The sequence below is a fragment of the Haliaeetus albicilla genome, chromosome 16 (genome assembly GCF_947461875.1).
Source record: "Haliaeetus albicilla chromosome 16, bHalAlb1.1, whole genome shotgun sequence".
Lineage (NCBI taxonomy): Eukaryota > Metazoa > Chordata > Aves > Accipitriformes > Accipitridae > Haliaeetus > Haliaeetus albicilla.
Genome location: NC_091498.1, coordinates 32883169 through 32910125, shown reverse-complemented (window position 1 = coordinate 32910125; position 26957 = coordinate 32883169). Strand labels below are relative to the sequence as shown.

Genomic DNA, 26957 nt, shown 5'->3' with positions numbered 1-26957 from the left:
GGCAGGCCGGGATTCCTCCAGGCAACGGCATGCAACAAGGAGCCGATCCCGGCGCAGGACCCGCAGCCGTGCCAGGCGCGGGGCCTGGTAGCACATCCTACCAAGAAGGGAAATGCAGCGCTCGCCCCCGACCAACACCTGCCAGGGCAGCGCAAAGAGCCCAGGGACACAGAAGGCCCTCGAGGTGGTGGCTGTGTGGCTGCTGAGGGGCACCTGGACGGTGGCAGCGGGACGGTCGCAACCTGGGTTGTCTCCAGCTCTGGCAGTGGCAGCGGCAGCGAACAGGATCAAGGCAGCCTCACAGCTCCGGCTGAGGCAGGAACTGCTCCTGTCGTCTCCTCTCATGACAAATCATGGATTTGAGGAGGAGGGAAGGGACCTCTGGAGATCACCTAGTCCAAGCCCGCTGCTGGAGCGGGGTCAGCCAGAGCAGACTGCCCAGGGCTGCATCCAGTCAGGCTCTGATGATCGCCAAGGACGGAGCCTCCGGAACCCCTCTGGGCAATCCGTTCCCTAGCTCGACCTCCCTTCAAATAAACAAGTTTTGTATTGCAGTTAGGGAGAGGTTCTTTTCTTTCAACTGGTGCCCGTTGTCTTGTCCTGTCTCTGGATACCACTGCGAAGGGACTGGAGAACCGCTGCCCCACTGGGCTGCGCGCAGGAGTGTAGGTGCCTGGACCTGGGGGGTGCAGGGTGCGGTGGCAGAGGACAGGGAAGGGTGAGAGGGCAAGCTGAGGTTCTCTGTTGCTCCTGTTCATGCTTGGGACCTTGAGGCCTCTCGCCTTTGTGTTCGTGGAGGGGAGCACGAGGGAGGCTCCTCCACAAAGCCCTTCTTCCCCGGAGCTCTGCGTGGGGCAGAGCCCTTAGAGACTCAAACTGCAGCGTTAGCGCTTTCATCGAGCCAGGAAAGGACATGAAAGCAGGACATGCTCCTGGGGAAAGCCCAAAGCACAGAAATAAAAAAATAACCTGAGGTTTCGGAATCATGAAAAAGAAAAGGAGCCTTGGGTGCAACATCCTGCGAGTAACCCAGTATTTCCAAGGGACAGGGGACAACCGGTGCACCGTAGCCCTGCTGGTTAGGGCCAAAGGTGTGGGGCTTTGTGGAAAACACAAAACGCAGTCATCAACCTCCAGGTAGTTTTCCTCAAGTCTCTTAATCTCCAGGCAGATCCTGACCTTGGACTCTTTGCAGAGTCTCATTCATTGGACCTGTCTGAGCCATCTGCCCTGAGACGAGGTCAATGAGCGATTTCTAACAAGGGCCAGCGTCTCCGCAGGGCTTCTGAACGAAGCCTCTGGCGATGGATCTCTTCGGTGCTCGTCCCCGCAGAGAAGTGTGTTTGGTGACACAAACGCGAGCCAGGCTGGGTCATTCGTTTCCCACAAAGCCCCACACCTTTGGCCCTAGCCAGCAGGGCTGCGGTGCACAGGTTGTCCCCTACCCCTTGGAAGTGCTGGTTTACTGTGTCCAGTGCTGGGCTCCCCAGTAGAAGACGGAGGTGGACATACTGGAGGAGAACGCTTGTTCGCAGATACACCAGGAATGGCTGAAAAGCGCAACCTGGGACGTCTCTCGTTAATTTTGAACAAAGGCACCACTTCTACAACTCCACGTAATCGCAGTCAAGACAGACATGGACGTATTGGGGAGAGTCCAAGAAAGGACCACAAAGGAAGGGACTGGAGCATCTCCCCTATCAGGAAGGGCTGAGAGGGCAGATGATCAAGGGAGCTTACAGGCCTCCGTGGCACACTGGCACTGACAAGGCACGGAGAGGGGCAGCAGCCTGTCTCCCCGGCAGGGACCCCCGCAGCAGCCAACACCACCCTGCCCACGAGACACCCTTTCCCTGGCTCCCCTCTCCAGCCTGCGGGCACATCCCATTCCGAGTCGGCTGGCGCATCACAGAAAGCAAGCAACTCCCACAGCGGGGCTAGAAACGGGATTTATTTGGACTATCGGAGCGATGGGTCTGGCCTCTCTTCTCTCCTCTCCTGTTTGCACCCATGTCCCTCTCAGAGCCACGCCAAGGCCTCCCCATCGTGGCTGACGTGGTAGGCACCCTCGGCCCCTCTGCCCTCTTGCCAATCCCCTTCCCTACGTGTGATGGAGGGGGAAGAGGTGGCGCGGGACCGGGGCTCTGCGGCACGTCTCGCTGTCTCTGGCTACGGGCCATGTCCTGAAAGCCAGAATCCAGCGCCCGCAGGACCTGCCTCCTGCTCCAGCGCAGCGTCTCGAGGGAGACTGGCGGGGAGCTGCCTGGGCCCCGGGAGGTGCTGGGTGCCGGTGCGGCTGCCTGGGCTGTGCTGGGCCGACTGCTGCCCCGCAGCACTGCCCGACCGCCCTCCTCCCCGGGCACTGCTCGCTCTGATGGCCCCTCTCTGCCAAGCTGCTCCCTGCAGCGCTGCAGCCTCTTGGTGCGGAAGTGCAGCTGCAGGGCCTCGTGCTGCTTCTCTGACATGTATGTGGCCTCGCAGCTGTAGACGTACGTGGGCACCGGGTGGGAAGGCGGTGTTGCCGAGGCCACCGGCTGGGCGAGGGATGCCTTGCGCTGCTGTGGCGAGCCCTGGTCGGGCTGGAAATGGCGCTGGGGGTTGAGGACGGGGACTCGGGCACAGTGTGGCCGCGGGGAACCGGTCCCAGTCCGCAAGCGTTGGGGCAGTGACCGATGCAGCGTTTCCATGGGCTGCTGCACTGCCTCAGGGAGCCTTTGCAGCTTAATCTCCAGGCATTTCCTTGCGGTATGCACCCAGAGTCTGCTGCGCACCTCCTGGCTCAGCTCCACCTTTGAGATGACAACGGGCGCTGCAGCGTTAGGCCGGCTCGTGTCCGCAAGTTTGGCCTCACCGCTGCCTCGGGTAGCAGCGAACCTGGTCTGAAGGCCGGCGTCTTCCTCTGGCAGGACTGAAGGCGGTCCTGCTGCTGCTGGTCCTGCCACCTTGCTGTCCAGCTTGGGAAGGGCTGGCAGGGCCAAGGATAAGCCAAGAGGCCACAGGAACTCCTCGCCCTGCGGTAGCTGCCCATCCGGCTGAAGGAGGCTCTCACGCATGATGTTGCCCACGGCTGGTGGTTGGATGGAGGAGCAGACGCCACCACCGACAGCGAGGGAAGAGTCCGGGTGCCGGTTGCTGACGGAGAGGTCGCGGGGAGAGGTCTGCTCAGCCAGTGACACGGGGCGCGCGGGCAAAGGAGCGTGCACAGACTCCCTGGAGCCATGCCGGCTGTGCAGCTCCTGCTGTCCTACCCTGGGGTGCCATGCTGCGCCGGCCTGGCCCAGGGCCCGGGGCCCCCACACGCCGTGCTCCCGGGGGAGCTGTGGGTCCAGAGGCGCGAGCAGCGGTGGGGGGCACGGCACCAGCAGGGCCAGGGACTCCTCGGTGGGGTTGGGGTCCCCCCACAGCCTTCGGACTTCCTTCTGGCTTATGTTGTCCGCGATGGCATCCGCCTTCCCCTGCAGCGAGGGGCACAGCTTGCACCGCCGCAAGGGCTGGCTCTGCCCTGGCCGGATGAGCTTTGGCAGGACGCGGCGGCCCTGCTGCTGCGCCGCTCGCTGCTGGGACAGCTGCACCGGCACGGGCAGGGCCCCCAGCTGCACTTCCAGTCCCTTCCTGGCCACATGCATCTTCAGGGCTGAGCAGGCTCCGCTGCCATGCGCGGGTCCGAGGGAGCGGGCGGACCCCAGCTCGATGGGGGCCCCTCCATCTGGGATCGGGTGGGTATCGCTCAGACTCTCGGGGGGGCCGAGGCTCTCAGAGGAGCCAGAGAAGCTGCAGCTGTGGCAGGGCAAGTGGCCCCACTCCCCCAGCTCCTCCAGGTCCTGCCATGCTGCCTGCCAGGCGCCGGGGTCCTGCACAAACGAGGAGCCCAGCCCCAGTGACACCCCGGGCCTGGTTCGTGCCAACAGCATCAGTCGCTGCAGCTCCTGGGCAGCCTTGCTGCAGTGGGCGCAGCCGTGGTCTGCCCGCCGCTCTCCGCCTGCAAAAGAGGGAGGGGTGCCGGGGGTGCAGGGCTGGGGCCGCTGGGACCCCCGGGGACTGTCCGCCTCTGCTGGGGCCCTGCCCTGCCCTGCCCTGTCCTGCCCCGGGGACGTATCCCCCGGGTACCCCGGGGCGCAGGGCACACCCGCAGGGGACTTACGTTTCTCTGGTGCTGTCGCTCGCTGCCACCATCTCCAGCATCGTCGGCTCCAGCCGTCACCCTGTGGGCACAGGAACGGAGCACGGTGACCTGCCTGGGGGGAGCCCCTGCCAACGCCAGCCCCGAGGGGTCCCCCTGGCCCTAAGCAGCCCCGTGTACCTGTTGGCGTCGTCTGGTCCTGAGGAGGACAGCCCCGGCAGCCAGGAGCAGGATGCCGAGGCCGAGGAGACAGATGCTGCCACTCATCGCGCAGAGTCCGTCACGGACACACTGAGGCTTGCGGGGTGCCGGCGCCTGTTTTATAGGGACACGGCAGTGAGGTCACAGCCGTGCGGCTGGGGACACCTCTGTGATGTCGCAGCCCTGCATCACACCGGGACAGTGCTCGCCCCCAACACAGGTACAAGCTCAGTCCTGCAGCTGCCCGGGGCATGCTGCTGCGCCCTGGCTGGGGCTGCCATTGCGGAGAGGCCAGGAGCCGCTTTCCTGCCTTCCCAATTCCTGCCTGCGTGTGTCCGAGAGGTCAGTCACCATCCTGCCCTGAGAAGGGCAGAGGTTTGACCAGAAGTTTGAGAAACAAGAAAAAGTAGAGGAGCCTCTGGTGTGACAAAATTTGCTTTAACTTTTGGTCAGCCCTGAAGTGGTCAGGCAGCTGGACTAGATGATGGTTGTAGGTCCCGTCCAACTGATTTGATCTGATCTTTCTATTCTATTCTGTTCTGTTCTGTTCTGTTCTGTTCTATTCTGTTCTGTTCTGTTCAGGGACTGCCTGGTGGTTAAGAGACTTGAGGACAACTACCTGAAGTTTGGTGACTGTGTGTGACCGAGGCACGTAAGCTCCCTTGATCATCAGCTCTCTCAGCCTTTCCTCATAGGATGCTCCGGTCCCTTCAGCATCCTCGCGCCCCTGCGTTGGACTCTCCAGTACGTCCACATCTCTCTTGTACCGGGAGCCCAGCGCTGGACACAGTATGCTTGCCAAATGGGCCTTTTCTTCCCCCGAGGCCGGGGCTTGCGTCTCCGGGGTGTGGTCCCCGAAAGCTCTGTGATGTCACCAGAGAGTCACTGCGACCCCTGTGACATCAATCCTTTTGAGGCGTGGGGCAGCCCCGAAGGGCCACAGTGCTGTCCTCGTGCGCGGGCGACAGCCGTCTGTCTGCAGGTGGGGGGACGAAGGACCCCCATCCCGCAGGCTCCCTGCCAAGGGCGCAGAGAGGATCTGCCGGACAGGGACGCCGGCAGGGCCCGGGGCACCGGTCCCGACCTGCCGCGTCCCCAGCCTCGTGGTGCTCTCGCTGAGAGGCTGGGAACCGCTTTCCTGCCTACCCAATTCCTGCCCGCACGTGTCCCAGAGGTCAGTCGCCGTCCCGGCGGGAGAGCAGGAGCACACTGAGGTGCCCCTGGTGTCACTCGTCTGCTCCAGGACGATCCCTGGTGTTTGTGGCAGCACAAGCACGGCCCCCAGGCAGAGCAGGCACCTCTTCAGCATCTTTGCTGCTTCCTGCAGGTTGCGTCTCCAGGGCAGCTCACGAGCTTTGTCCCTCTTTCGTTCGCAGTGCGAGATGGGGTCGGAGGAGGACTCGGCAGAACAGGGCACCTCTTCCCGTGATGCTGGCACCAGCCAGGTGCCCCAGGACGCACCGCCGGATGCCTCTGAGGACGCAAACTGCCCAATCTGCCAGGACACCAGTAACAACGGAGTCTGCCGGAACTGGTGCAGGCACTGTTTCTGCTTTAATTGCGTACAAGAGTGGGCCCGCATAAAAGTCCTCTGCGCACACTGCCGGCGGCCTGTTCAGCATATCTTCCCCGAGCTGGGAGGCAGCAGCTGTGAGGTGCACGGCAGCGCACACTGCGACAACAGGGGAACATCTCAACGCCGCTCTGCTGAAAGGAGATCTCCAGAGGGCCGCCAGCACCGCAGCTCTCCCAGCAGAAACCGTGGTGGTAGCCACACCGGGGCCCCAGAGAGGGGCCAAAGCAGGTCCCTGAGACGGCACCAGGACCATGGTGGTGGCCATACCGGGGCCCCAGAGAGGGGACAAAGCAGGGCCCCGAGGCAGCACCAGGATGGCCACAGACGGGCTCAGCACACCCGGGGCTACAACTCCTCGAGAAGCGGGAGGCGGCAGCGGAGAACGGCTCGGGATAGTGCTTGGGATGCAGAACGGGACGTCCTGCTCTCCTCAAAGAGGAGCCAGCGTCTCCCGCGGGCAGGCCGGGATTCCTCCAGGCAACGGCACGCCACAAGGAGCCGATCCCGGCGCAGGTCCTGCAGCACCGGGGGCCAAGCTGGGTGGGAGCGCTCACGGGCCCACTGCAGCAGACAGGTGTGGTGGAGCAGGGATCCCAATGATGGCCAAGCTCCAAGGTCTGAACGGGACGTTTTGCCCCCCTCAAGGAGGAGTCAGCGTCACCCGCGGGCAGGCCGGGATTCCTCCAGGCAACGGCACGCCACAAGGAGCCGATCCCGGCGCAGGTCCCGCAGCACCAGGGGCCAAGCTGGGTGGGAGCGCTCACGGGCCCACCGCAGCCGACAGGGGTGGTGGAGCAGGGATCCCGACGGTGAGGGCCGAGCTCCAAGGTCCGAATGGGATGTCCCAGCCTCCTCAAGGAGGAGCCGATCCCGGCGCAGGTCCCACAGCACTTGGGGCCGAGCACAGGGGGAGCGGCAAAGGAGGAGGGATTGGGACGAGGGCCGAGCTCAAAGCCCCGAACGGGAAGTCCCAGCTTATTCTGGAAGAAGAGAGCGCCGTCAGCGGGGATGCCGTGACTCCTCCAGGCAACGGCATGCAACAAGGAGCCGATCCCGGCGCAGGACCCGCAGCCGTGCCAGGCGCGGGGCCTGGTAGCACATCCTACCAAGAAGGGAAATGCAGCGCTCGCCCCCGACCAACACCTGCCAGGGCAGCGCAAAGAGCCCAGGGACACAGAAGGCCCTCGAGGTGGTGGCTGTGTGGCTGCTGAGGGGCACCTGGACGGTGGCAGCGGGACGGTCGCAACCTGGGTTGTCTCCAGCTCTGGCAGTGGCAGCGGCAGCGAACAGGATCAAGGCAGCCTCACAGCTCCGGCTGAGGCAGGAACTGCTCCTGTCGTCTCCTCTCATGACAAATCATGGATTTGAGGAGGAGGGAAGGGACCTCTGGAGATCACCTAGTCCAAGCCCGCTGCTGGAGCGGGGTCAGCCAGAGCAGACTGCCCAGGGCTGCATCCAGTCAGGCTCTGATGATCGCCAAGGACGGAGCCTCCGGAACCCCTCTGGGCAATCCGTTCCCTAGCTCGACCTCCCTTCAAATAAACAAGTTTTGTATTGCAGTTAGGGAGAGGTTCTTTTCTTTCAACTGGTGCCCGTTGTCTTGTCCTGTCTCTGGATACCACTGCGAAGGGACTGGAGAACCGCTGCCCCACTGGGCTGCGCGCAGGAGTGTAGGTGCCTGGACCTGGGGGGTGCAGGGTGCGGTGGCAGAGGACAGGGAAGGGTGAGAGGGCAAGCTGAGGTTCTCTGTTGCTCCTGTTCATGCTTGGGACCTTGAGGCCTCTCGCCTTTGTGTTCGTGGAGGGGAGCACGAGGGAGGCTCCTCCACAAAGCCCTTCTTCCCCGGAGCTCTGCGTGGGGCAGAGCCCTTAGAGACTCAAACTGCAGCGTTAGCGCTTTCATCGAGCCAGGAAAGGACATGAAAGCAGGACATGCTCCTGGGGAAAGCCCAAAGCACAGAAATAAAAAAATAACCTGAGGTTTCGGAATCATGAAAAAGAAAAGGAGCCTTGGGTGCAACATCCTGCGAGTAACCCAGTATTTCCAAGGGACAGGGGACAACCGGTGCACCGTAGCCCTGCTGGTTAGGGCCAAAGGTGTGGGGCTTTGTGGAAAACACAAAACGCAGTCATCAACCTCCAGGTAGTTTTCCTCAAGTCTCTTAATCTCCAGGCAGATCCTGACCTTGGACTCTTTGCAGAGTCTCATTCATTGGACCTGTCTGAGCCATCTGCCCTGAGACGAGGTCAATGAGCGATTTCTAACAAGGGCCAGCGTCTCCGCAGGGCTTCTGAACGAAGCCTCTGGCGATGGATCTCTTCGATGCTCGTTCCCGCAGAGATGTGTTTGATGACACAAATGGGATGCATCCAGGTTCTGGCTGCTTGCATAATAACTAATAACAGATACTATAATAAGGCTTCCAGTTAAATATTTTTTCTACTGGGTAAAGGCCTGCTAGCTATATATCACAAGTCCATTCAATTCAGTATGCAGTAGAGAAGGTGCGAACTTTTCCTCAATAAGGTGGCATTCATTTTGAGTGTAAAATCTTATTTCTAATTGACTCTAGTGATGTTTTAAGACAAGGCAGGCATTTCAGTCTCTGCCTAGACTTTAGTCTGCAGCCACCGAGAGCACTGCCAAGCCTCCTGCTCACCCTGGGCTAGGCTCCATGGTAACAGACCATGATTTCATTAGGTTTATTACAGTACTGGGTGAGAAAGCCTCTCTCAGATATCCACCTTGCTGGATTCACATTTATCCAGTTTTCTTGCCGACCTCGTATCAGTTATTATTCGCTGCTGATTAAGACAAATGGCATGAAGGCTTTTAAGTCTTCAGCCACCTGGACACAAGTCCTGCTGGAATATTTGAGTAAAGGTTGGGGGGTATTCCTTCCCCTGCATATTGGATTAAATGGATAGACTTTCTTCTACAGTGCTCCCTACTTATTTACTGCTATGGAAAAAAATGAAGGTATCTTAAAGAGATGACTAAATAAGAAGGATGAGCTGTGCTTGTATTTTAGGATGTTTTGGGGAAGGGCCTGTCGTGGGGCTCACAGCACCTCACAGCACCCCACAGCCCGGCCCTGCTCCGGCCTAGCGAGCTGCCTCCTCAGGAAATGGCTGCCCGAGGGACACTCGCCTGTCCCCCCGAGGCCGGTGCATCGTTATGGTGCGCTGTGGAGCTTTTGTTTTTTCTCGCACCGCCACAGATCTGGACAAGAACCCCCTAACGCTGTGACGAACGAAACCCGCCGCCACCCTCCCGACCCTCAGCTACGGCGGCGCAAAGCCCGACGGGAGTTGTAGTCCCTCGGCCGCCCGGGCCCGCCTGCAGCCGCCCGGGCCCGCTTGCAGCCGCCGTCAGAAAACTACAACCCCCAGCAAACATCGCGCTCCGCTGGGCCCGCTGGGAGCGGCCGCCGCGGCGGGCAGCGCGGTGCATCCTGGTATATGTAGTCAAGCTGCCAGGGCGGGATGGGGTACGGCGGTGAGGGGAGACTCCATTTCCCGGCGGGCGGCGCGGAGCGTGGTAGGGAGGAAGGCGGTCAGCGCCGAGATGGCGGTTGATAAGGATCTGCTGCAGCTGGACCTCTACGGCTTGTTGGGGGTCGGCGAGAAGGCGTCGGAGAAGGAGGTCAGGGTCCGCGGGCCGGGAACCCTCATGGGGCTGCGGGGGGGGGGGGGCTCGGACCGGGGCCCCCTCTCGTCTTTCCCTCAGGAGCGGGGGCTGTTGCCGAGGACAGAAGGCGGCTCGGATGTGGGGTTGTGTTTGCTGCTCTCTGGATATTTAGCTGAGCGATTGCTCCAGCCGCTGTTTTAATGTCATATCGCCGCCCTGGGCGCTGCCGCGTTGTCGGCTGGAGCTAGTCACTGGGCAAGCCCGTTTTTTTCTGGTGTTGGCTCTGCTGCTCTCAACTTACCCTTCCGTTTCCCCCTCTGAAGCCTGTGGGGCGAGGCCGGCTTCGGAGGAGGATGAAATCAGTTGGAGAGAACTGCGAAATTTGTCTCGAGCGATGTTTCTCTCGCTTTGTTTGCTTATGTGCCTTCAGAAGGAGAGCTCCTACTGTGTGTACCAAAAATCTAGTTGTTAGAGGTGGGTCTGGGCACTGTAGGTTCCCATAAGTCATCTTGTTAACTTTGTGGGTTTGGAATTACACGTTTCCATTTTTTCTTTAATTTAATTGGTAAGTCAACACTGAACGTGAGGTTTGAGCAACTGAGCTGGGAAAGTGACCTTTTCAAGGGAAGTAGGGCTCTGAGTAAAACCATTAGTAACTGAACAAAGCTAAACTTGAAAGGCAAACTTTCATTTTGCTCCTTAGGCTTTCTTTTGGGTGTTTTGTTTTTTTTTTTCTTTTCTTTAGCAGTAAAGAGCAGTAGCAGTACAATAGGGTAAAGATTGGAAGCTACAGCCTGGGCATAACCAGCAATTGTGTCTGAGGCTGCCTGGAAATTCCATGTGTATGAAGCACAAAGCAGGGGAACAAGCCAAATGTAATGCACAGGATTGAATGAGATGAAAGACTTCAGGTGACCTCAGCTGAGGTGACCTGCTGAGCTAGTCACTGGGGGAAAAGGTTGATAAAATTACGGCTTGGATGTTATGGTGCAACTTAAAAAGTGATAAGTGTAATTTAGAGTGCTAATCCTTGATGTAAAAGACTTGAACCAACACAAAGACCCTTTGTATGCAGAGCAGCATAGCCAAAAGAGATGAACAAAGGGGAGCAAGGCTGTCAAAGTAATTTAACCTCACTGTTTAGAGAAGCCTTATCTGAACTTTCCACGTAGAATGGTTATTGCAATAGTTGTGCCTGATGCACAGGGAGGAGGCTTACCTCTCTCTTAACTGGAGCCTTGCTTAGGCAGGAGATAGGATTAGGCCTGTGAGGCTGCGCTGCACATTTCCTTTCCAAGAGCTGTGTCCACCAGGTGGTGCCGGGCCACTACTTACTCTGCTCTTTTTCCACAGAGGACTGCTTGGCAGTGGAATGGAGCAGCTTTTCTTCCTTTCCTTTCTTGCATGCAGATGCGTCCTTGACAAAGGGAGCTCAGATTGTTAAAAGTGACTTAGCTCAGAAAGTTGTCAGTCTTTCTTTGAAGTGTAGATGAGATTAAACAACCTTTGGTCAAAAATTATTCACCTTGCCAAACTCAGGTGTGGCACAGTAAATGGTACTTTCTCTGCCCCAAAGTTACGGCTGCGAAGAATGCAGTATCCCCCTGGCTAGAAAACTGCCTTGGTGAACCAGACTTGGTTTTGATGATCGTGAGGTTTGACTGCTGTAATACAGTGCACCTAGAAGTAAAACTTCTGGCTCTGAAAAGCTTAGACTCATTCAAAATATGGCTGCCTGCCTACTAAGTGTCCTGGGCTCAAATGCTTATCCTTGCGGTACAGTGTGATTAAAAAGGACAGGTCACTGTGCTGAGGTTGAAAACTGAGCTTTTCAGAGGTCTCTTGCTATTACAGTAGGCTGCTTTACCTTTCGATAGGAGGGTGTAATGGAGCTATTGTCACTCCAGAAAGTGTCTTTATTTTCTGTCAGGCCTGGGGGAAATCTAGTCATGCAAATGAATGCTGGTTCAGCCACAGCCTTCTACTTATGACAGGGAGGTGTGGTTTAAGTTGAGCAAAACGAACAACAAAAACAACAAAAGAAACACTCTGAATAGTAATTTTTTTGTTTCTGCAGTGTTTTGTTTTGTTTTTTTCCCAAGTTGCTTTTCTCAACACAGGCTAAACAGCACCAACCAGTAAATATCAATTCTGGCTCTTGCAGGTTAAGAAAGCATACCGGCAGAAGGCCCTGACTTGTCACCCAGATAAGAACCCAGATGATCCCAGAGCAGGTGAGATGGGGCTGTGTGGACACAGACAACTCTTCATGTTTGTTTTCACATGTGCAGACTCTTCGAAGTGGCTCTGCTTAACTTCAGGTCTGTCTTTGCACGTAATTATGGGAATGCCTGGGTATATGTCATGTGAAGTTGTACATAGGCAGGACTAACAATTATTTTCATAACTATTAGAGAGCTCTGGTTTTTGAGGTTGAATGCGTACATGTTGATTTTAGAAACATCAGTGATAAGTCAGTGCTGAAATTATATTTGCACATCTCAGTCTTCCCACGTGGTACGTGAATCCCAGACCTTTGGCCATGCTGTCCCCAGTGTTAACTGGCTGGTCGCTATTTCAATTCATACCTCACAGTCAAAACTTAAATAGCAAGCTTATAAATCATATTATCTATGGGCGATGCCCATTTCTGTCTGTTAGAGACAAGGCCCTGACTGTGTGGGACTGAGTATACCTAAACTGTTAGCAAGGTCTGGCTTCTACAGCTACTCTGGTTTTGGGTTTTGTAGCTATTGGTAGCAGTGAACAGCAGTGGTAACTAGAAGGATGCTGTTCATCAGGACACCTCAAAATAAACATCTTTCTGTATCTTGCATTTTCCAGTTTGATGGGCTACAGTCTTATAGATTGAAAACTTATAACTGTAGTACAGAGAATTTTTCCATCAGAAAAAAAAAGATTTTTAGCAGCAGTGAGAGGAAAGCCAGGGGCTTTGATAACTGCAGAAGGTTGAGAAGTGATTTGAAGTGTGTGGGGAGGCCTCCGGCTTATATGTATAACCTTCCAAGAAGAGGGTCAGCAATGTTGATGTAAAATGCAAAGTTTGAATCTTGGGCTGAAAAGCTATTGATATGAAACGGAGAATTTATTTGTAACAGTGTATTTTGGGCTGACTGCAGGTTGAGTAGTACATTTCTGTAGAGGGGTTCTGTTGAATTCATGTTTTCACGATTTCTGTTAAAGTGAAATGGTCCCAGTTTTTGTTTCTTAATTCACACTGAAGTTTATGTAACAAATGTCGTTAAGTTGAGGTGGTCCTGGCTATAGGTTGGCTTACAAATGCTTTGGAAAGATTATTCTTCTTTCTGATGTTCTGCAGGTCTCTTCCATAAGGGATTGTCTTTTCTGGTGCATCTCCAGGCCACTAGCATGGTTTTCTGCATCTTACCCTTTTTTCTTCTAATTCCCAGCGGAAGTCTTCCACCAACTGTCTCAGGCCTTAGCCGTGCTAACAGATGTAGCAGCAAGGGTAAGGATGCCCATCCGTTGGTGATGTTGGGATTGTGTGGTGTTACTTTCTGCAAGCATGCTGGAGAAGTGTTGGAAACTCTCTTACTGTCTGTCCTGCTCTCTTTGATTGTGACTTCATGAATGCAAGTCTCCTCTGTTATTCCCTGTAGTTCTCTGTGAGATCAAGTAGTGGGTGCCAGATAAGAACTTGGACAAGTGTTCTTTTTCTGTGCTGGGTGTAGCTCTGTCCATTTGCTGCATGAGTGAGATACTGTCTTTAATAATGTGTTAGACTGGGGCATATCCCACTTAAAAAAAATAAATTATAACTACCACTGATTCAGGGATGCATTAAATTCCCGTGACAGCGGTGCATTTGCGGTTCCCTTGAAGTCAAGGTCTGACAAATAAGTAATATCTAGATGTGATTGCTAAGGCTCAAAGCCTTTCTTTCCATGGGGCACAAGAGACTTGTAAACAGAAAAGCTGAATCATAGTCATGATCTCTGTCCTTTTGCTGCAAGAGCTTTGCAGGCTGCCAGATGTAGCTTGGACTCTTTTCTTGCTGTCGGGAAGTGGCTGAGTGCCTACTGCTCAAGGCCTGAAAGTAATCTGGACATGTGAAGGGAAAGAATAAAAACAAAATAAAAATGAGCAAGTAACTCTGTCCGGATAAACTCGGGAGAGAAGGCATGTTAAAGTTTCAGATTATAAGATTTAAAAACGTGAAATAACTCTCCTCTTTTCAAACATTGGCAAAGCTTGTAATCTCCCCTCCAAGGGGCAGTTAAGCTTTGGCATCCAAGAACTTTCTGGCTTCTACATTTTGAAAAGGAAAAAGTGTTTAGCAAACCCTTCCTATGCAGGAAGGAAAAATATTAGCTTTTCTAGTTTATAAATCAAGACCAGTGCTTTCCTGTACAACTATTCTACAAGTAATATTTGAGCATTTGTGCTGGTCTGTGCTTTACCTAATACAGAAAGGTTCTGCGTAGGTTGATGAACAGATTATCAACTGTTTTAAACAGGCGCCAGTGAAAGTGCCAGTTCACCCCAATTAATAAGTGAGTTCTTTCATGATATTTGCGTTAACTTCCAACACTTTTAGGTGGAATGCTAGCAAGAAGCAGAAAATGCTTTACCTCTGCTTACAGTGTTTCAATGTCTGATCTCGCCTTTATTCACTGCTTTCCATTTTATCTCTTCTGCTTTACATAGTTTTGCACTATTGTGTCGGTTCTTTGACAGGCGGCGTATGACAAAGTGAGAAAGGCTAAGAAGCAAGCTGCAGAAAGGACACAAAAACTTGATGAGAAGCGAAAGAAAGTAAAGCTTGGTAATAAAATCAAAACTTTGTTTTCTCTTGGCTTGAAGTCTTCTTTAGCTGGGTGTTTGTTTCTTCTACTGCTGGAATTCACCATTGATTAATCTGCTGCCCATTTGTGATGGCTGTGGTTTCTTTGTGCCCGGTACAATAGAGCAGCCATCTGAAATCTCCCACAGTCATAGCTGGGGATGGTCCTACTCTGGGAAGGAATTAGGGGCTTTGAGTGTTAAGACTGCTGATACATTGATGTGCCTGGGCAGAGGAGAGGTAGCAGAGCTCTTGGGACTCTACTTTGAAATTGGTGTAGGCATAGCCAAGTTTGTGATCTTTCAATCCGCCTTTGGTCAGCAGTGAAAATTCTCTTTGGATTGTTTTGATTTTGTTTCTTTGCAGATCTTGAAGCCAGAGAACGAGAAGCCCAGACTCGTGAGAGTGAAGAGGAGGAGATCAGGATAACGAGATCATTAGAACAAGAAGTAATGATAAATTCTTAGATTTCTCTGCTTCTTTTGAGAAGAATTGCTGAAAGACTTTACAGTCATAATGAAAACCATGTGATGAGATGCAGCAAATCTATGTATGGCAGTCCTTCAGCCTTTTGGATTAATGGGCTCTATGCAAGAGAGGCATGTAGATGGGGTCTTGTAGCAGTCTGGCAAATGAGTCAGTCTCAGGATTTTATTTTTTGTCTGCCCTTTTCCTTTTGCATAGCAGACAATAACAACAGCTGATTGGTTAGATGCTGGCTGATAAGGGACTGTGTCACTAGGATCATGAGGGGTCCATTTTTATGAGCGCTGGAGCTGTTGTAGGGGAACTAGCAGGAGGGTTGCCTCAGGAGATGGGTATATGACAAAAGCTCTCCTTGGCAGTCTTTATCTGGCATGAACCAACCATGGAACTGTGCCCTCAGATATCTATGCTGTCTTACCTCTGCTGTAGATAATACGCCTACGTGAAGAAGGCTCCCGTCAGCTTGAGGAGCAGCAGAGACTCATTCAAGAACAGATCCGGCTTGAAAGAGAGCAGCACATCCAAGGTGAGAACAGATGAGATTGGAGCCCTGAGCCAAACTACATGCATGTGGGACTCCAACACTTCTGTAGACAGAGCTCACATACAGATGCAGCCTTCTGACTTGGTCACGTTGCCATATATAGGATCCCACTTAGCACCTTTTTCACGGATAAGTCAAAAGACTAGTATTTCTGTGGTGTTGCTTTCTTATATGTGGCATGCTCTTCTTTATGACATTGTTGCTGCTTCTTTTCAATAAATATTCTAAAGCATTGAATCTGGATGGTCTGATGTGGAACCCCACAGTTATGCTGGAGAGAGCCTAAAGTCCTGGTTATCTGTCACAATTAAAGCAGTCAGTGTTGCAGACTCTAAATAGGGAATGACTTGAGTTTGCAAAAAATAATAGTTGTCATTGGGTTACTACTTCTGTATCCCCTTGAAAGTTCTCAGTACTTACCACCCAAAAGAGACTCAGTGTGGAGAACAAAGTTTTGTTTAGTCTATGGTTGCTGAGGCTTTACTTTCTGGAACTTGATTCTCTCATGTTGCTTGGGCATACACAGTCTTCATCCCAGGTTTGTACAAAGACCAGCAACAAATCTTTCAGGAAATGAGCAACATACTGAACTGAAAAACATCTGCATTCAGTGCTGCAATGCAATAGGTAGTTACCGTATTTGAAGTTGTCTCCCTCTCATTCTTGTGGGCTGTTCAGTAATTTGTCTCCTTCATATAGGAGGTGATGAGATTTTTCCAGAATCTCATCCTTTGGTATTCCTGAACCTCACTCGCATTCACACATTTCTATAGTGAATTGCCTTTTTAAATATTGTGTATCTGTGTGGGCTTAAAATACAGTTTTATGTTTCAGAAAGTTCTGTTCTTTGTTTCAAAACTAGGTAGAGTGCTGTTCAGGTTTTCAGTTCAATGGGAAGATTTTATTATCTCTTGCTTCCTACTCCTTTCATTCTGGCAGAGGCTATAGTATAAGATCTGTTGCTTTTTCACAGGAAAAATATTGATCTAATGAGTGGGGGAAAAAAAAAACCCACAACAAACAAAAAAACACCACCAGAGGTCCAGATGCAGAAACTCTTTTTGGGGTCACCAGGGGTTTCCTGTATGACTGTAAGTCAGTCATTCAGCCCACCCTAGCCTTTCTTAATTTAATTTCACATATCAGGAATTGGGGACGATGTTGAGCATTTGCTTAGTGTAAAATATTCTGAGATCCTTGCTATGAGAGCACACTATTATAAAGTATTTGGTTGCAAGGCCAGGCTAAATTCTTAGGCTATGGTATCCTGTTTCTTGTCTACCCTTAATTTTTCCACACTTGTTCCCACCAGCACAACTCTCTTGCAGGGAAAAATGTTGCGGAATCTAACAGATCTCCTGCTTGTATTTTTGCTTAGCTGTTTCTAGCCTTGATTGTGGCAAGTCTGGGCATCATAGAAGGGAAAAATGCTGACATCCAATATCCAGTCTGTACTACAGTTCCTGATAATAGTGTTGCACAAGACTTTTGGGGCTGAAATGGTTTAGTAGAAATCCAGAAGTGTTTGCTATTGCCATATGTACATTCTCAGGGTGAATTTTGTGCTAAATGCTCTTTAGCCGAGGAGTTTGCACCCATGTCCTTTCCATCTTTTCCCCCCCCCCTCTTTAGGCAAGCAAGAAAGAAATGGAGCAGAAGGCAAAATAACTCCTAAACTCAAAGTAAGACATCCTTATAAAGCTGGGTTTTGGTGAAAACTGATAGAACATTATGCACCTTTGTAAGACAGAAGGGACACTTCAACTCTGCTGAGTTGGCTTGTCCCTTTGTACAGTGGAGGTGAAGTGCCACTATATAAAGTGCATCATGCACGTGAACAGCTCCTGTCATTGCCTTTAAAATACCCTTCCTCCCTCACTCTGTTCTCTACTGTCTGGTCTAGATTTTTGAGCCTGAAATGGAGTTGTCTCTGCTTTAAGCACAGGGAAACAGCTGATTACCCTCATATAGCCATTAGTATGCTTTCAAGTATGATTTTTTTTTTATTCCAGTGAGCAATGTTTCTCCCTGTTCCCCAAATAATTTGTTCCCTTTGCACGTTCTGGTGTTGAGATCACTGTCTTGGGAATTCTGGGAGTGTAACTGTAAATAGCAAACTTGATTAATGTGCAGGTGGCAGGAGCTGCATTGAGTATGGCAAAATGTGTTCAAATGGACAAAATTAACTTGTCATGTTTATTTACCAGCTAAAATGGAAATGCAGGAAAGAAGATGAGACGAGAGGAGGGTACTCAAAAGATGTTCTGTTGCAGATCCTGCAAAAGGTCCTGTCTGACACTCTTTCCTACTACTTGATCTTCCTCTTCTCTCAATGGTATAAGAAAGGATAGTAAATTCTGCAAAGCTACATATAAACTGGAGTGGCTCATTTTCTTCTCTGTTGTCCAGCTTTCTCATGCAATTTTCAGAGATCATCAGCATGATCCATTAGCTCTGAACTGTTCCCCAGCTAGCACCTCTGTCTCACTCCCAGCAGGGACTCCTGCTGAAACAGAGCAACTGCAAACTCTTCCCACTGAATGGTTCACACCCTGCATAAAAGTTAGTCTGACTGTGTGGTTATTGTGCACTTTTGCCTTCACTTAAAACACTGTACACTAGCTGCTGTGGGAAGTTCAGAGACAGGAATAGACAAGCCTTTGGTCTGATTAATCCCAGCATGTGATCATTATTTTCCCTTCATGCAAATATCTCCTGTAGCTCTGACTGAGCTAAGCAGCCCTCTTGCACTGTGGCTTGCTGGAAGCAAAGTGTGTAGCTGCATGCCTCCCCAGAATTATTTCCTGGAGGGACAGAAATTATGACAGGTTGGGATCAGTGAAATCATGATGCAAGACAGAAAGGGTGACGGCTCAAGCCTCATGTCTGTGAAAACACATGTTTTCTCTTTGCATTTGTTCCATAAATGAACTTGACATCTCTTCTGGGTCTGTAATTAACTTTTCTTTCTTTCTCTGTCTTAACAGTATGGCGATGTGCTTAATTTGTTGATCTCAAGTAGGAAGACTGGGAGCGCAGTCGTGGAATTTGCTACAGTTAAGGCTGCTGTAAGTCTGGCGGAGACCCCAGATGTGTGTAATGGAGGGTGGGCAAGAAGGGGTGTTGCAGAAGAGAAGGGTTAGCAAACTGGCGGCCTACAGACACTGCCTTGTCATTAAGGCAGTGGAGAAGGGTAATGAGAGTCTAAAGGTACAGATGCATGAAAGGAGTGACAAAGCTGGAGGCATAAACCCAGAGCAGATCATGCACATAAACAAGCAGGCTGTGCATGTAAAAGGCTGAGGAAAGAGACACTGCTTTAAAAAGCAGGCACTGAGCTATTTGATCAGCTCTCACTGAAGGTGAATTACCCATTGTAGAAATGGGCTTAATGAGTTTTAGAGGTTATATCGGGCATTTGAAGTTTAAAAGAAATCAAAATCTCTTGACTCACTATGAATTATAATAATTCATGTGGCTGTGGAAACAGAAATCATCAGTTACCCTTAATTTTAGTAGTTCCATCAACGTAAAGTTATCCTGTACAAGAGTGTCTATTCCTTGTCACCTGTTCTTTCACTCATATATCCAAATAATCAAAAAACCCACCAGAATTGTCTGTGACCTGTTTATCAAAAGTACTGGCACTGATATGTTCTATCTATGCTTAATGCAGATGTGGACTTTAAAGGGTGCTTCTCATGTAGGGCAGCTGTGAAATCTTCATTGTTTGTGCTCTACTTGGCCTTGATGCCAGGCTGAGATGGAAAAACTCTTGTGATTGTTAGTGACCTGTGAGGGAGTGGGGTCTGAAATTCAGATGGTGATGGAAGAATATTTTCATTGTTAGGAGATGGCTGTGAAGAATGAAGTTGGCCTGATAAATAACCCTCTAAAGATTTCCTGGCTGGAGGGCCAGCCCCGGAACAATCCCAGCACTGTCCTTTCTGACAGCACTAGTCAGCCTAGGACTTCACAGGTAAGGAGATATAGGCTGCTGTTATTTAAATCTGTTTCTATAGCAACCTAAATTTAACAGTGTGCCTTGCATTTGTAGTAAGATATGTTGATTCCCAGCAGAGCTGAAAAGGAGCTCTTAATGAAAGTCTTGGCTTTCTGATGAGCCTTTTCATGCTGGAGCAGTGGCTTTTTTTAAAGGATCTTTTGCCTGAGTAGCAGCACACTGAGAACACAAGCTATTTGGATGACTGGATCTTCACACAATCTGACTCTCTCTCTTCCAAGTGAAAAATAAGGATGTTCCTTGCTCAGCCCAAAGCCTCTAATGCCATTCTTCTGGAATTTTTTCTAATATACTTTGACTGTGGGAATCTTCTGGCTGATAGCTGGTTGAAGGGGTCTCCTAGAAGGTTTCTTTGAGAGGTTTGGTTACTCACTGCATTCACAAGAGGATGAAATTTCAGTGCTGAAAGGAAACCTATATTTTTAGGGTCTGCAGGAGGGAAGAGAAGGCAATATCAAATTAAATATCCTTGTAGAGACCTTATTGTCTGGTTTGGGTCCTCTTTACTGGTACGGTTACTTTGAGCGCAAGGTGTTTGTTAACTCTTAGCTGCTTCCTGTTTATTTCACCAGATAATCCCTCTGAAGCTGTTGGTCTTGTATAACAAATGTATTCCAATCACAAAACACATGGAAGGCAATAACATCTAGTGGTTAAAACATAGAAACCAACCTGAGGCCATGCTGCAGCAAATTGTTGGCTCTCTGCAGTGGGAGATGTATCCACTTCTTTTGAAGCATGTTACATTACACTTTGCTCTGTAGCACAGAATTTATCATGTCTTCTGATCTAGTTAGTAATTCCTTTGCTGCAAAGGGACCCGAGATCCTTTGCTGCTTATTTGAGTTCCAGTTCAAACTTCATGTGACACATATTCCCCTCTCCTCATTCCGTGTGGTATAAAGATCAAAAAGATGTAATTGCTGAGAGGACTCCTGCCTCATGCTCTACAGGTCCCCTTAGTCTGTGTCTTGATCAGCCTTGTGTGTGTTCACTACCTAAATATTTTAGCAGCTTGTGAGATTGTTCAGGACATCCACTCTCCTGACTTTTTGTTAACTACTTTATTTATAGTAGATGCATTTATACATCAAAATGCCTTGTTGTTATCCTAGTTTTGTTTAGGGTTGTATGTTTTCACTTGGGATGCATGTTCTTTGTCTGGACAGTCTGAGAAGCATAGTTTCCCAGAAACCTCAAGCAGAGGCAGTTATAACGTCATAGCCCAGGAGCCAGACAGATCTCCATGCACAATGTAGAACCAGTGAGAGTCCTGCAGATGCAGCAGATTCACAGAGGTGGCCAGAGTGTTAGAAGGTAAATTGGGGAAAAAAGCAGAATTCAGTCCAGCTTATTTGAGTATCTCGCTAGTAGAGAATGAGAACTGGCTCATTCATACCTAGGGGGGTTGCTGGTGCAACTGGAGCTTGGTGTGGATTCTTGTCTCTGGGTTCAAAAGCTTGGCCAGGCTTTTCACTGAGTTTTGACTGAGTTTATCTTGGCTTGTGTCCATGACCAAAGCTTGTTAGTGTGGAACTGCAGCGTCTGCCTGCTGTGAAGGATTAGCTTGGTGGAGCAGCAAGGGAGAGCAGGCTAAAGCAGCAAATGGTGTTCATGCTGTGTGGAGGTAGTGACTCACTTCTGTCCAACACAGCCTTGTCAATCCCATATTAGCTCTCAAAATGGTGAGGAGTTATGGCCAGTGACTTGCATCCTTTCCCAAGAGTTGCACTACTGATGCTTGTCTGTCCTTTTCTACTGTTTTTATGTGTGAGCAGCTGCAATTTCTTTGGTTACATTGCAGTCTTGCTGTCCAGGCTAAGATCTCCAGGCTGCTCTGGTTCCTGCTTTTCCTACTTCCTACTCCAGACCCTCCCCAAATCCTCCTGATGCTTCCAAAATCTGTAATTTGGTAATAGCTTCTCTTGGCTGTAGTGCTTCTAGTTGACTTATCCTCTTTGTCCTCAGCTCTTCAACTCTAGACTATACAATATTAGGTCTTTTCAGATATCTTTTACCACTGCTGCAACCTACTCCTTGCCTCATCCTTTCATACCCAGTCTGGCTTCCCAGCCATCAGGGTCCACATTCTTGCTTTCAAGCTGCACTAACCTCATTTTGATTTAAGCTGCCCTCACTTCCTATTTGCTGCTCCCTCTGGGTTGCTCCTATTTTAGTCTGAATCCACCCCCGTTTGCTCCTGCTCTGCAAATGCAGCTCCTTCCCTGCTCTGCTTCAGAAAACAGCCAAAGACCTGCAGTGTTCTCATGGCAACGCGCTCACTACTCGCCCACTTCAGAGCTGTGTCTGCTCCCTGCCTGGGGTAGTCAGCCAGGAGCTGTGCACCAGAGCCTTCAAATAAAGGACAGCCATGCACTAATTACACCAGGGGAGCTTTGGAAGCAGTGCCCAGGTGAAAGCAAGGCTGATTGTTCAGAAGTTGCGTTGTGAGGAGGCAGTAAGTTGCAAGATACTTGCCTCCACAGTTTTGGTTGGCTTGTTTTCTTTGGTGCATGTTGTCCAGCAGTTCCTGGAGAGCTGCTGGAGCCAAACAGGTGAGTTATGCTATGGATTGGCCAGTACTACTCTAGGCTATTTTAGAGCAATGGCTATTTGATTGCTGCAGCTCTGAATGGTTCAAAGCACACAACAGCTGTACAAAGCTACGAAGAGCATATTTTTGCCACGACAACAGCATAAAGTACTCGCTTTTGGGAAGGTCTTCCTTGCACCTTTAGTAGTGGGATCTCCCTGCCAGTGCTCCTCATTCATTTTGGGCCATTCATTCAGCCACATTAAAGTGCTGAGAAAAGCCTTTTGTCTGGCACTCCTGCATCTTTCCTAAGCTCCTTTGAGGTTTCGTAGAGTTTGTTTTATATTATCTGACTTTACAGCCTGATGTGAATCTAGTAGGTTGAAAGCTGTCTGTGCCTTCTCTGAAATGTCTCTGTGTACTTTGCTGTAGCTGGCTTCCAAAGCTTGTGCTTATCTGGGTGCATGGAGGGGTTTTTTTTGGTTTTTTTTTTTTTTTTAAAAAAAGAACCCTAGTATCTAATCTACCTATGAAAAAGGTAAGAATTGGTGACCCAGTAGTTTCTGCAGTGTCCTTTTAATAGCTTGCCCTGATACTGCCTAAAATGTTCTCAGCCTGGCAGAGCCCTTCCCACTGTCCAGCTCACGGGCTAAAGAACTGTTCATTCCCACGCTGGGTCTTGACCTGAACTGTGTGCAGTCTCCTCAGGGGAAGGTAAAGTACCAGCAGCTCTAGCCTTCTCCCAGCCCAGAAAAGCAGAGCCACACTGCTTCCCCACCCTCATAAAAACCTGAAGTGCTAGAGAGGATGGATCTTGATCACTACAGATGAGGGACCTGTGCTCTTGGTGCCTGGGCTTTTTCTGGCTTGCTACCAATGAAATGAGGCAACAAGACGTTTCCAGTCACAGATACATTTATTCTTCCATATCTGTACAGCTGATAGATCAGTGCATGCTTCAGGCAGCAGTATCTAGAGAAATGTCTTCTGCTAGTAGGATAAATTGCTGTTGCTGTATTTCAAGACTATATGGATGCTTACCTGTTTCCAGGCTGGGAGTGCCAACTGCACTTGAGTTAGGGGAAAAGAAACCCACAAGAAAAAAAAAAAAGGGGGGGGGCGGGGCCGGCGGCTTTCATTTTTCACATCCAAACATGGTGGCAGAAGAAACACCAGTTTCTGTCTCTTGACCCTTGCCATAGCTATGGCTTTGAGAGGCAATGCCACTGCCTCCTTGCAAGCTCCCTGCTTATCCACAAATGATGTATGCCATATCCCTTTCTGTCCATGTTCTGCAGTATCACAGTCACATCCCCAAAATAACAAGTCTTTTGCCATGCAATGCCATTCTTCCATGAGGAGGAGGAGATGCACAGTCAAGAGTGGGAAATTCCCAGTGTGGAGAATGGAAACTTGCCCACGAGGTTCCAGCAGAGACATTGCTCTCATCTGAGCACAGAGCCTGTGAGCTCTGCTCCAAAGGACTCCTTGGCAAGGACAAGGACAGTCTGTGGTGGGTTAGGTGAGAACAACAAAACAGGCCACACACAACAGGAATGCTGCAGTATCCTTCCTCCTGCTAGGACTAGAGAAACTGGCAGCAGCAGTAAGTAAATGTGATATGTTAAATGATAAATACCTTCAAATGGCGTAATCTCTTGGATTCTGTTTCCTGAGGGTCTGCAGAACATCCTCAAGAAGTGATAGCCCCAAATCCACTTTGAAGGATAGGAAGGGATCAGACAGGTCAGAAAGAGTGGTGCCATTCTGGGAACCTGTCTCTGAGGTACCGCAGTCTGTAGCCTGGTCCTTGTGGAATTGAGTTTGAGTAGCTTTGTGGTATTGATGAGTAGCACCAGAAAAAGAGATGTCAGAGTGAGAATCTGTGTGATCTATGATGTTAGGGCAGCTAGAACTGTCCAGGTACAGCCGGGGAGGCTTGGGAGGTGCTTGTGCCTTGGCTAGGTTTTGCTCACTCTGACATGACAGGTAATCAGACTTGTCCTTCAGATCCCTCAAGCATTCCCTCTTCTGGCACTGTCCATCACTGTCCAGAGTGTGGCTGTTCTGATTCAAGATGATGACTTGGTTGCCCAGCTTTTTGTGTCTCCTGAGTGAGAAACGTCTGAAGAACGTTGTGGACTTAATGGACCCTCTCCGCCAAGTATCCATGCTGATGAAAGGCAACAAGAAGAAGGAGACTGCTGACTCTTCACAGTCAGGTGTTGGACTTAAGTCGCAGGATCAGCAGCAAGTCACACAACAGGAACAACCTCTTCCTTCCCTGTTCCTGTAGCTGGGAGGAAAACAGAGAGGCTGGTATTGCAGGAAATGCAAACTTCACACTATGTCCCTGTGTTAAGGAGCAATTGCCCTGTCTTAGATATTAAGGAGTCTCCTTATTCAGTGGAGAAGGAATGGCGATGTCTGAGCTTCTCAAATCTGTGCTGCAGAAACAAGCTGATGAAGAACAGCAAAGGCACACAGTCACCATGAGAACAGATTTAATCTAGCATCTAGAACAGAAGGGCACTTTGGTACCATGGTAACCAGCCACCTTCATGGTGAAGGGCACAGTATAAAAATCTCAGTGGGTGGTTAGGAAGAGAGATGGTGACTCAGTCACACTGAAGGAAACCATAGAAATACGGTCAAATGGAATTCTAAAAAGTAACAAAACGCAGATGTAAAAGACAAACGTTAGGAAAATTGAATGCAAAATAGACTTACGCTGTGTCGGAGCAGCACCTGAGTCCAACAGGCGGAGAGAAGAAACTGCTGAAGCACTCGGAGAACCGTGACCACCACATTCACCAGTATGCTGGGATGTTGGAAGAAGCAAGTCCTGGGACGGTTCAGCCAGGTTGGACCCGAAATGCTAAAAATCCACAATGCCTCCTTCTCTTCATGTGCCTCCTGTTACTGCTTCCCAGGCTGCAGTTCCTTATGCGTACGTATTTGTTTTGAGCCAAGCCCTTGCTGAGTCAGCCACGTCAGAAACTGGGTTTTACACTATTGGTAATTGCCAGGATTGCAGGAAGTAGGTGTGTGGAGTGGCAAAGCATCAGCCCACACTCTGCCTGAGGAGAAAGCAAGCTTCCTTAGAGGCATCCAGATTGCTTGAGAACTGTCAATGTGAATACTGACTTGTAGCCCACCTTGAATCAGGCTGTTTCTTCTCTTGGTGCTCTCCCTTCTGCCACTTCTGATGGCTTGTTGTATCAGCAGGGCTCCCAAATGAGGTTGGAAATAATCTTTTGTCTGTTAAATTTAAATCCAGAGTGTGAGGTAGCGATTCAGGTTTGTATGGGTGATTCATCTGCATGAGTCGCATGTAGACTATTTCATTCAGCCAAGCAAATGACAGTAAGTATCTGTGGTTAGTGGACAGGAACTTTGAAGAAGCCTAGTTCTGCCACTGAAGGGTGATACAGTCTGGTGCTTTCTCACATACAGTGAAAATCTGTGCTGTGCAGTACTGAAGGGTTATTTCATTCATGCGGCTCCTAACATACCAATTATGGCATGTTAGTCTCTTTAATTTCCCAGTCTAAGTTTCTCATCTGTTGTGGCCTTCTATTTTGTCCTTGCAGCTAGACACTCTGCAGCTGGAAGAACCACTTTGCTGGCACATGATAACAAATTTGCACTTGCCCCATTTTCATGCAGAATCTTACTTAGCTATTCTATTGCCTTTTCATCCCTTCTATTTTCTATTTAAGATGTCCTTAAATCACAACTAAATCTAGTTCCTAGAAAAATGAACGTGAGATTTTTTTTTCATTCACCTTACGTCAAGATGCTTTTATTTCTACCTGAACTGTCAAGCAAATGAGATGGATGTTTCCAAGCATTGCAGTGCTTTGAATACATCCGAAATAGTAAGGCCACCTACTAATGTTAAATGGCTTTTGAAAGCAGAGTGCCAAAACCACCACTTTGCTCTGTGATAGCAGCTGTCATCTGCTGCCTACATTTATTAGGTAGAGTCTGCAATCAACTTAGTTGACGTGACAGTTGCTACCACGCACAGCAGAAAGGCTCCAAGAGCTTTTGAGAACTAAAACAGTCTTGTGTCAGGTTTGGCAACACACCTGGTCGTTTTCTTTCTGCAGTTGTTTCCATGACTGAACCACAGAAAGGTTTGATTTTTTTTTTTTTAATGGCATTAGCCGTTGTAACGGATGAAGCGTATACTGGACTTTGGTGCACAAAGTGCACCAGTGTTGTACTTGCAGAGCAAGTCTGTCCTATAAAATAACCAGCCACAGCGAGGCAAGCCATGTTTCCCCATCCAACATCATTGTGAACAGGGAGTAGCTCCAGCAGCAAGAGGGTAATTCATGCTCCCTGTCTGTCCCACTCTATCTCGTCAGCAACACTTATGAAGCAGGCTATTTTCTGTAGGCCAGGCAGCTTTCGCACCTTACCTGATTTCTCTGGGGTCATACCGCTATGAACCACCTTCCTGACTCAAACGAGCGTGTTGTGAGTGTGATTTATGGAGAGGGGGGCTGGGATATATACTGTCCTTGACAGGTTGCCTTTGTTTTCCGCTCCTAGGCGTCAGTGGTATCGGAACGGGATTACGAGAGCCTGGTGATGATGCGGATGCGCCAAGCAGCAGAGAGGCAGCAGCTTATTGAACACCTCAAGCGGGAAGAAGAGGAGGAGTCTCACACCTAGCATGAGAGAGTATGGATTCTCCCCACCCCATCATTCTTCATTTCCAAAGCTGTTTCTTAATTTAAGTCAATAAACCTCCTTTTTTAAAACTGCTGTAGGAATACAAGTTCTCAGTGATGGCAGCCCTTATCCCTTTCTAGAGTGAGGATAAAAAAATGGCTGCATAAGCTTCAGAGTAAGTGTATTGACCTGTCAGTCTGTGTACTCAGAGCAGCTGCCTAGTCACAGAGGATGTGGTGTGAGAGGTGCTGTCAGAAAACCAAACCTTGGAGCTTCTTTTAGCTCCTGAAAGCTTGTTCAGGAGCTGTGGGTTCAGGAGGCTTTGGCAACAA

At 50.1% G+C, this 26957-nt stretch overlaps 3 protein-coding genes across 4 annotated transcripts; 1 reads left to right on the top strand and 2 right to left on the bottom strand.

Annotated features, from left to right (window-relative positions):
• Positions 1–1654: 1654 nt before the first annotated feature.
• Positions 1655–5903, bottom strand: LOC138689318 (uncharacterized). Its single transcript, XM_069804052.1, has 4 exons — positions 5208–5903; positions 4301–4435; positions 4142–4202; positions 1655–3979 (listed from the first exon to the last, which is right to left on the bottom strand). The coding sequence occupies exons 1-4, from the start codon at positions 5901–5903 to the stop codon at positions 1938–1940; spliced, it is 2934 nt and encodes a 977-aa protein (XP_069660153.1). The 3' UTR covers positions 1655–1937.
• A 3492-nt stretch (positions 5904–9395) lies between these two features.
• DNAJC17 (DnaJ heat shock protein family (Hsp40) member C17) lies at positions 9396–26714 on the top strand. Of its 2 annotated transcripts, XM_069804397.1 has the most exons (11): positions 9396–9542; positions 11692–11761; positions 12959–13017; positions 14247–14334; positions 14719–14801; positions 15268–15364; positions 17015–17064; positions 17590–17667; positions 18370–18450; positions 19233–19361; positions 26503–26714. In XM_069804397.1, exons 1-11 carry the CDS (start codon positions 9465–9467, stop codon positions 26623–26625), a joined length of 936 nt encoding a protein of 311 aa, XP_069660498.1. In that variant the 5' UTR covers positions 9396–9464; the 3' UTR covers positions 26626–26714. The 2 variants fall into 2 exon arrangements, with proteins under 2 accessions (XP_069660498.1, XP_069660497.1); XM_069804396.1 differs by lacking the exon at positions 14247–14334 and having other exon boundaries at positions 12868–13017.
• Positions 22837–26134, bottom strand: C16H15orf62 (chromosome 16 C15orf62 homolog). The gene is made up of 2 exons (XM_009912658.2): positions 24670–26134; positions 22837–24235 (listed from the first exon to the last, which is right to left on the bottom strand). Exon 2 carries the CDS (start codon positions 24109–24111, stop codon positions 23581–23583), a length of 531 nt encoding a protein of 176 aa, XP_009910960.1. The 5' UTR covers positions 24112–24235; positions 24670–26134; the 3' UTR covers positions 22837–23580.
• Positions 26715–26957: the final 243 nt, after the last annotated feature.

Coding starts and splice junctions, on each gene's coding strand:
- LOC138689318 (XM_069804052.1), bottom strand. CDS start 5,903: ATGCGGGCCCACTCTTGTACGCAATTAAAGCAGAAACAGTGCCTGCAC. Junction 4,436..5,207: donor TTGATGTCACAGGGGTCGCA/GTGACTCTCTGG, acceptor CCTATAAAACAG/GCGCCGGCACCCCGCAAGCC. Junction 4,203..4,300: donor GGACCAGACGACGCCAACAG/GTACACGGGGCT, acceptor CTGTGCCCACAG/GGTGACGGCTGGAGCCGACG.
- DNAJC17 (XM_069804396.1), top strand. CDS start 9,465: ATGGCGGTTGATAAGGATCTGCTGCAGCTGGACCTCTACGGCTTGTTG. Junction 15,365..17,014: donor AAGAGAGCAGCACATCCAAG/GTGAGAACAGAT, acceptor CCCCCTCTTTAG/GCAAGCAAGAAAGAAATGGA. Junction 19,362..26,502: donor GTCAGCCTAGGACTTCACAG/GTAAGGAGATAT, acceptor TTCCGCTCCTAG/GCGTCAGTGGTATCGGAACG.
- C16H15orf62 (XM_009912658.2), bottom strand. CDS start 24,111: ATGGATACTTGGCGGAGAGGGTCCATTAAGTCCACAACGTTCTTCAGA.